We start from the raw sequence: 8,356 nt of genomic DNA on the forward strand, positions 1-8,356 counted from the left end.
CTTTCTTTCTTTCTTTCTTTCTTTCTTTCTTTCTTTCTTTCTTTCTTTAATTTTGACTGAAGGACCCTTACCTTTCCTGCTTCTATGAGAAGCCAAAACCAAGAAAAAAAAAAAGGGAGGGATCCACTGGGGCAAAGAGGGGTCATTTCCAAAACATTCCATTTACACACAGAGTAAATGGCCCAGGGTGACTGTGGCTAGAAGTCGGCAGTAGGGAGAGATGGGACTAAGAGTGTAGTTAAAAGAATACCATCCATCCTCAAACTGGGTGCCTGGGGTACCATGATCTGCCTTTACCCAAAAGGAGCATAGTCTGGGAAAGCCAGAAATCGTCAGGAGTGGAGGGAGGAGGACCTCTAGGGGTTGAGGAGACTGTTTGGTGATGATGGTCGTGAAGGGATGTTTATAGGGTCTGGCAAACAGAGTGCTGCATGCAGTAGCCACCGGCAAGTCTGAGGCTGCTCTTTGTTCTAAGCAGGGGTTTGGAGGTGGCTCCTAAGGGCTTTCCCTCCAGCGATATCATCTTCCTGTCACTGCTATCTGCCAGGGTGCAGTGGCCCTTGACCTCTTTGTATTCATTTGTTGTAGTTCATGCTGGACCCTTGTCAGCTTCCTGATGGCATCTGTGGAGCCAACATGGATTATTCTGTTCTTCTGGGGGTGGGGGCGGAAGGGCCACTCTTAAAGACACAGAAGATGGGCTGAAGGTCGTCCTTCTTGCTGTCATTGGTCTCATAGGTTGCATCATGGAGGGCATAGTGACAGTCCTGGTTTGGTAGGATCTTGTCATAGCTTTGGGCCATGTCACCTGCTGAATCTCCGTGCCCTCTTCCAGGATGGTGTCCTTGTCCTCACTCAGGCAGAAGAGCGCAGCCTTGCTCTTTGCTCCCTCTGGCATAGTCGACTTGCACACCTTCATGTCATGGATCACCTTGAGAGAGCCACACCAGAGGCCATGTTTCTGGAAGTGAAAGAAAAGCCACAGGGGAACACGGGCCCTGTAGTGACTGCTGTTGAGATACAACTGAACCCTCCTGCCTCCTTTTCTTTTCTTTTTTCTCCTCCTCCTCTTTCTTCTTCTTTTGTTTATTTGTTTTCTGAGACAGGGTTTCTCTGCATAGCCCTGGCTGTCCTGGACTCACTTTGTAGACCAGGCTGGCCTCGAACTCACAGAGATCCAACCACCTCTGCCTCCCCAGTGCTGGGCTTAAAGACGTGTGCCACCTCGTCCAGCTCCCTCCACCATATTTTCAGGACAGGGCCTCCTCACTGAGCTTCACCTGGAGCAGCTAGAATGGCCAGCGAACTCCTGAGACCCGTCTGTCCGCACTGCCCCCTCCTCACCCACGGCTGCAGCTGCAGGTGAACTGCAGCACCCTTCAGAGCCTCATGTTTGTGCAATTTCTTCCCGCCCCTGGTTTTGTTTCTTGGGGGGGAGGAGGTCTCACTCTGTAGCACAGGCTAACCTAGAGCTCACCGTGAAACCCCTGTTAGCATCAAACTCACAGCAAACATCCTGTTTCGGTCTTCAGAGTGCTACAACTGTGATCAAGAGCCACCATTCCTGGCTCCTTCCTGTTTTGTGTGTGTGTGTGTGTGTGTGTGTGTGTGTGTGTGTGTGTGTTCTCTGTTAAGTGCCTCTGGAGGCTGGCCCCTACCCCACTGGCATCTAACGACCACCCCTTCCCATCCCAATAAAGCTCCACATTTTGTGTAGGTTATAAATAACATTTATTAAAGCAGCTGTGAGTGTCTGGTGACACATGTGGGAAGACGCGTGAGGTCCAAGGTCCAGGACTCTAGCCACACATACAAGAGGAACTGGAGTAGTGACAGTTTTTCATGTCTCATATAACCTCCCTGGCCCCCAGGACAGCGTGAGCATCACAGGGATGCCTGGCTCAGGGAACAGGAGGCTGGAGTGGGCCATGGTGCTCCTTTCCCAGCCTCTGTCCCTGTTCCAAACCCATCCAGGGTCTCTGGGGCTCTCCTTCTGTCAGGAAAGCTGAGCGGAAGGCCTTCAGGGCCTGCACTAGTAGCTGGGGCAGACTATGAGCCAGTGTAGACGGCTCTAAGCCCACCAGGCCACTGAAGACCACATGCTGGTCCCCCAAGCCGGCCCTCACCCACGCTCTGAACAGCCCTGTCAGTGTCTTGGAGCCGAGATCTGCAAGCACCTGCAGAGAAAGGTCAGAATCCAAAAACAAAAACAAAACCAAACAACCCCCCCCCCAAAAAAAAACCCAAAATGCTCCTGAGGATTTTTGACCTGGGGGTCATTGCCTCCTCCTGGAGCCTAGGAACCCACTTAGATCCTTGCCCCGCCTCTTCCTGTCACAGAAGTAAACCCGATTTCCTAATCAGGCGAATGAGTCCTTCCACTCTTCCCTCCCCTCTTCACATACACCTGTTATCCCAGATCTCCCCCGACCCCCCCCAAAGCCGGGCCCCCCCCCCCCCCTGCCGCTTCCCTGCGCTGGGCTCCAGTCAGGCCAGCCTTCACCGTTGCTGTGAAGGAGCCTGGGCAGCTTGAGACGTACTCGTACCTCGTCAAAGCTCATGGTCAAGCGCTCCGTCGGGATCTGGAGGATCCAGGCATGTGCTTGCTGAATAGCCGCTAACTTCTGTTGCAGAGGCTCCAGCCCGGGGCAGCCTGGAAGAGCGGAGAGCTCAGTACTGCCGGAAAGCTGACAGAAAAGGAAGCTAGGTAGGGGTGGACACCCCAGGGCCGGCACTTTCTGCGGGCTCCAGATGGGGAACTGAGGCTGGCAGCAAGGCAGAATCCTATCTGACACCAACAAGGGCTGGGTGCCACAAATCTCCCTTAAACGTCATCTGTTTTCCAGGGAGAGAGGGAGTGAGCGGGTCCTCTCCACTGTCCTTCCGAGTTTTCTAGCGGACAATCCCACCACCTCTCTAGAAACCTGTCAAACCTCTTGGCGGCTCCTCTCCACAAGGCCGGCAGGGGGAGACATTACCCTTCGATTCCGCGCGCCGCTCCGGCTTCGGCTTCTGAAACCAGATTCCTGCGGGAACTCGCGACCCTAGGGGAGACCTAGGAGTTAGGGCACACGCCTCTGCGAGAGAACACGGCCCCGTGACCTGGGGGCCTAGGCCTGGCTGGGACAGGTACCTGAGTACAACCGCTGTTCGTGGGCATCGTGGCCCGGAGGCTCCCGGAGCGGCGGAGCGGAGCGAGCAGGCGCGGCCCCTCCACGCCGCAGTCCGGGCCGCGGCCCGAGCAGTTCCTGTGCTCCCCGCAGCAGGCCGAGCAGCGTGTGCGCCATTGAACGCAGCTCTGCGGGTGGGAGAGAGGTGTAAGCTGCCGACCCAGGGGTGGATCCCCGCCCCCCATTTCGGCGGAGGAGAAGCAGACTGACCGCACCGTCGCCGGCGTTGCAGACACTGTTGGAACGCCAGGCGCGCACAGGAGCGCTCAGACCCCGGGCACGGGCGCGCGTAGAAGGCGCACAGCTCCGGGGCGTCCGCGGCCGGCTCCTCCTCCCGCGGGTCCCAAGTCAGAAGTTCTCTGCAGCTAGGCTCGCGAGTGGAGGGGGCCGCTGCGAGCAAAAGCAAATCCCCCTTTTGTGTGAGCCCACAAACCACCCATCCTCGGGCCTTCCAGAGAGACCAGAGCAGTGGGACGGAAAAACCAGCTTGCCCAGAGCTGTCCGGGGAATCCTTGGCAGGGCTTTCTCACCGTTCATCTGCTCCTGAAGCCAGTCTTTGAACACGGACACACGGGTGTAGACCCCAGGCTTCCCTGGCTCCCCACAGCCATCCCCCCAAGAGGTGACTCCAAAGAGGACCTCTCTGGGGCGCGGTCCGGGCTCGGAACAGGTTAGAGGGCCTCCAGAGTCACCCTGAGGGACCAGAGTCAACGGAGAGCAACGCATTCACCGAATAATTCACTGAATTATTCCTGCCCAGTACCGGGTAGGGAAGGCGGCTCTGACCGCTTCTGTGGTTACCACTTGTTTTCATTTTATTAAGGAACATTTAGCGGTCGGTAAGAGCTGTCAGCTAGACTCCCCCCCCCCCCCCCCCAGGAAGAGGGCTATCTTGTCAAGGGACGCAACACAACCAGGCCCCCCTGTCAGTTTGAGTTCATACCTGGCACGAGTCGATGCCCCCAGCCAGGTAACCAGCGCAGAGCATGGTGCTGGGCCGCAGCCCGGGCCCCAGGGCCTTTTGACAGGTGTCTGCACTGAGCAGTGGAACGCGGGCCTCCCTCACCGCCTCAGACTCAGGCCCGTCTACAGGAAAGAATGTAGGGGGCCCGAGTTTGGGGGATAGCGGCTGAGCCTTGGGATCCCCTCCCTCTCACCTTCTTGGATTTCCGGTTTGTGAGATGGACGTCACCCTAGCCTCCCCAAACTCGACCTTCTCAGCTTACTTTCACCCCCACCCCACCCCCTCTGATTCTCCCACTTCCCCACTACCCAGGCCCTAACTGGCAATACCTTCAAACTGGGCTCCCCAGCCTGCGATGGCGCAAGGGGTGCCGGCAGGAGGCTCCCGAGAACCCTGGGGTAGGCACACGGGGCGCGCCGGCCCGTCTGGGCTCACTGGCGTCCACAGCTGAACCAAAGCCAGGTCGTTGTGAAAGGTCTGTGGGTCAAACTGGAGAGCCGGTCGTGGTGCCGAGTCAAGGGGGTTCGGTGTGCTGATCCCAGCCCCGAGGGCACAGGACGTGTCTTCTCACCTTGGGGTGGGGTAAGATGCGGTTCACCTGCACTTCCATCGCTTGCTCTCCCGGGGCCCCGTCGGCTAGCATCACAGTCCACAGAAGCTCATTCGAGGCACTGCAGCGCAAGCGTGAGTGACACGGGTCAGGGACAGAGGTGCTGGGAGGCCCCTCGGAGGCCCGGTCCCTCGTGCACCCACACCGTCCCGTGAGCCTGCAAACGTGGCTTTGTGATCCTAGGGGCAGAGAGGGAGGCCCAGGAAGGGGCGGATCCCCACACTGGGAAAATTCACAGTGTGGGGCCCACCTGCCCTGGGGTTCCCCGCAACCGGCATTTGGAGGCCCGAGGCTGGGAGCCAGCTCCCGCTAGGGGGCAGCAGAGACCTGCTCTGCTGTGCTTTGGCCCAAGGGTGACAGACTCCCTTTGGATTGGGTAGCCTTGGTGGGCAGCGCCTGGGCTCTCTAAGACGTACCCCGCGAAGCAGTGTGCAGCTGTGAGCACCCAGGACGCAGCCACCAGGACGCCGCCGCACAGAGGCAGCCCCCCAAGTTGCAGCCTCACTAGCCAAGGCCAGGCCCCCCATGGAGCCGTGCTGCCCCCGACTATGCGGCCGTGAGCCCGGGTCACGTTGGCAACGCCCTGGCGCCTTTCCCCACATGGTCCTAGAATGGCAGAAACGGCGTCATGAAGGAGAAGTTTTAGCTGTGAGGCCTTTTTTCACAGCAAGGCCTACCTCGCTCTCAGCCCTGCTCCTTGGAGCCTTTCACTCTCACCTGGCTCAGGTGGGTCCTGGAGGAGGCGGGCTTGAGGTCTGGGGGATCCAGGGCCTGCTGAGAAACATCTTTTGAGCTTTAATGCCGCCCTCTTGCGGATCCTCCACCGTATGTTGGGACTGAGCCTTGTCTCTCAACCACTCTTGGCCCACCTTCTAGCACACAGGAACTATTTGAACAGCGTCAGCTGGGACCACCTCAGCCCACACAGTCCCCACCTCCCTGCTATGCCTCAAGGGGCCTGCTATGCCCCTTCCACTTGGACCCTCAGAAACAGTCGGACCCCAAGAGGAGGGAACCTAAAAACAAGCGCTAGGCATGGACAAGAGAATGAATCCCCTGTAATAGAGGGAGCTTGCTGGGGCATGGGTAAGGCGGCACAACCTTGGCATTCGTGCTGTCTGTGCTGGATCTCCATCAGCACACGCTTCACGGCCCACTGGGCGCTCCTCTGGGCAGTCTGCAAAGCCTGAGTCCCCTGGGCAGACAGAACTGCGGGGACATGGCACACAAAGTCACATCTCCTTGACAGACAGCCTCAGCCAGTCTCCCTGAACCCTGTCTGGGGAGCCGGTAGGAAGGCTGGTAGGCTGCTAGGTTACCAGGGATGTAGGGCTAGGGAGAGTGGCCAGGGCCTGAGACCCAGCCATAAGGGCAGATGGTTCCATGCTCAACTGAATTAGGCTGGAATCTCTCAAAAGTTTCTCTCTTAGACTTAGAGGAAAACCACTGCCCACTGACACCCAGTGAATCCATCTTTGGCCTGAATTACCAAGGCATGCATCCCCTAGTCTCCTAACTCTGTCAACTTGGAACCCGTTGGCAGCAAGCGCTTGCTGTCTCTGCTTCCTGGGTGAGTCATCTTTCCCTTCACTCCTTCCTATACCCCAGCTCCGGGCTCCTCCTCCCAGCAGGTGGGCAGAAGGGCCACAGGTCCTAAGTGACAAGCTCATTTTCCCTGCCCTTCCTCGACCTCATTTTCTGTCTGCCCCTCCCATCCCAGTGGCTTTCTCAGACCAGCCCGGCTCACCTTGCAGGGTGCTGGGAGATAGGCGTGTGTACAGTGGATGCCCGTGGGCAGTCTGGGAGTCTGGGGACAGTAGCAGCAGCAGCAGCAGCAGCATAGCCAGCAGCATGGTGACCTGGGACCAAAGCAGGAGACCCTGTCCTCCTTTTTCCTGGAGACCACCCTCTCCTGTGACTCTTCCTGGGCACAGGGTTTGTGTCCCCCAGACCATCTGGTCCTGTTGTCTTATTAAATTACCCATTTCTAGTGGTCTGCACCTCACCTGGCCCTCACCTCCTGGGAGCCCTCAGGGAAATGGTGCTCAGGAGCTATATAGAGGACAGAGGGGGTGTGTGTGTGGGAGGGCAGCCAGGGCTGGGGGAGGGAATGAGGTAGTAAGCTCGACCCTCACCTTTGAAGCCTCATCATCCCAGTTCTCAGTCTCCCCCCTTCTGTCAAAGCAGCCCTTGTTCTGCGGCTGCTTCAAAGGGGCTGAGATGGGGAAGAAGAGCTGACGGTTGGGCTGGGGGCCAGGCAGAGGGAGACTGGTGGGCAGGGGCTGGGAGGGGGATCCCCATCTGCCTCTGCCACCCTGGGGAGTTCACTGCTATGCGGAGGCAGGCACTCTTGGAGGGAGGAGTGGGTGTCCTGGGCATTCTCACCCCCTAAGCAAGCCATTGAACTCCCAGCCCTGTCCCTAATTGCTTGGCAGTGTCCCTCCTCCGTGTGGCCATTTCTAAAGATGATCAAAGTATTCTAATTTGTGCCGTAATTGCTGCACTGGGGTAGTGGGGTGGGAAGAGGCTAAAGCGGGAGATGAAAGGCCCCACTGTGGCCCAGTTCGGGGAGCGAAAAACCCAGCAGCTTCTGAGTCTCTCCCAGACCCCTGTTCCTGCCCAGTCTGTCCAGCATTGTTTTTAGTTGCTGTGACCCTGATCTGGCAGGAAGGAGTCTTCAGAGGAAGGCAATAAATAGGCAGCTGTCCTGGTATCTAGTCACCACCTGGGGTAGGGCTGGGCCTTTGGGTAAGAACAAAACAAAAGTACCCTTGGCACCTTGATTTATGCTGGCAATGGGGCCACTTTGGTTGAAGATTTTAAGTACAGGAATTGAGACATACTGTGGCCAGAGACTGTGTTCCCTTCAAAAGGACTGGTTATCATAGTACTTATTCCTTCTGCCCCTTCTGGAAGGTGGGGGAAATTCTGGGTCCAGATTGTGTAAATTTAATGACACCAGGGATTGGAGTTATCTGCGTATATCACAGGGCAAATCTTATGTGGTCTCCAGGTTCTTAGTAGAGAGGTGTGGCTCCTATGTGCCTGCTGTAGCCTGACCAGGCTAGGGTGGCCAGCACAGAGCCACCTTTTCTCACTCTACCTCCCTGGCACAGATCAAGCTTTGAGTCCAGTCTGATGGCAAGGAGGAAGTAGATCCTTCTCTTGCCCACATAGCATAGGGCACGGTCTGGAAAAATCCTATCATTTCAGATCTGGCTCCTACAAGTTGAGAAGTGTCTCTCTCCAACCCCCCAAGCTAGCCAGGACTATCTGCACTTCTGAGTTTGGTCATTTGCCTCCTCCCTGTGTAGAAAGCAGTGCTTGTCTGCCCATCACTGTGCTGCCCCAGCACGGGGACTGAGCCTGAAACTCCTGTAATGAGTAGTGCAGGTGCCTGTCCTTGATTTGAGGTGTCCTTCTTTCTGTCTATGGCCACCTCTAAACCCTTAGCTTTTGGGGAAGGTACTGGGGACATAGGGAGGGTCTGCATTATGTATATAGCTTGTCTGGTCCAGGAAAGTGTGTATGTGGGGGAGCAGCTAGAAAGGATATGGTAAGACAGGGAAAAGAGAAATCAGGGGCCACAGATCCCTTGTGTCCCCTCTTCAC

The 8,356-nt window shown here is 57.0% G+C and overlaps 1 protein-coding gene and 1 pseudogene across 1 annotated transcript; both read right to left on the bottom strand.

Annotated features, from left to right (window-relative positions):
• Positions 1–403: 403 nt before the first annotated feature.
• LOC129685855 (cofilin-1-like) lies at positions 404–1,515 on the bottom strand (annotated as a pseudogene).
• A 210-nt stretch (positions 1,516–1,725) lies between these two features.
• On the bottom strand, positions 1,726–6,597 carry Prss56 (serine protease 56). The gene is made up of 13 exons (XM_055619368.1): positions 6,492–6,597; positions 5,846–5,953; positions 5,462–5,515; positions 5,161–5,350; positions 4,706–4,805; positions 4,464–4,623; positions 4,114–4,256; positions 3,701–3,863; positions 3,381–3,560; positions 3,134–3,298; positions 2,979–3,044; positions 2,547–2,653; positions 1,726–2,177 (listed from the first exon to the last, which is right to left on the bottom strand). Exons 1-13 carry the CDS (start codon positions 6,595–6,597, stop codon positions 1,902–1,904), a joined length of 1,818 nt encoding a protein of 605 aa, XP_055475343.1. The 3' UTR covers positions 1,726–1,901.
• Between the last annotated feature and the right edge of the window lie 1,759 nt (positions 6,598–8,356).

The sequence above is a fragment of the Psammomys obesus genome, unplaced genomic scaffold (genome assembly GCF_907164565.1).
Source record: "Psammomys obesus unplaced genomic scaffold, mPsaObe1.curated_primary_1811, whole genome shotgun sequence".
Classification (NCBI taxonomy): domain Eukaryota; kingdom Metazoa; phylum Chordata; class Mammalia; order Rodentia; family Muridae; genus Psammomys; species Psammomys obesus.

Excerpts from the sequence above, each read along its gene's own strand:
- Prss56 (XM_055619368.1), bottom strand. The coding sequence starts at position 6,597 with ATGCTGCTGGCTATGCTGCTGCTGCTGCTGCTGCTACTGTCCCCAGAC. Across the intron at positions 3,864-4,113 it reads GGGGCATCGACTCGTGCCAG|GGTGACTCTGGAGGCCCTCT; the intron begins GTATGAACTCAA and ends CTGGTCCCTCAG. Across the intron at positions 2,178-2,546 it reads TGACCATGAGCTTTGACGAG|GTGCTTGCAGATCTCGGCTC; the intron begins GTACGAGTACGT and ends CTTTCTCTGCAG.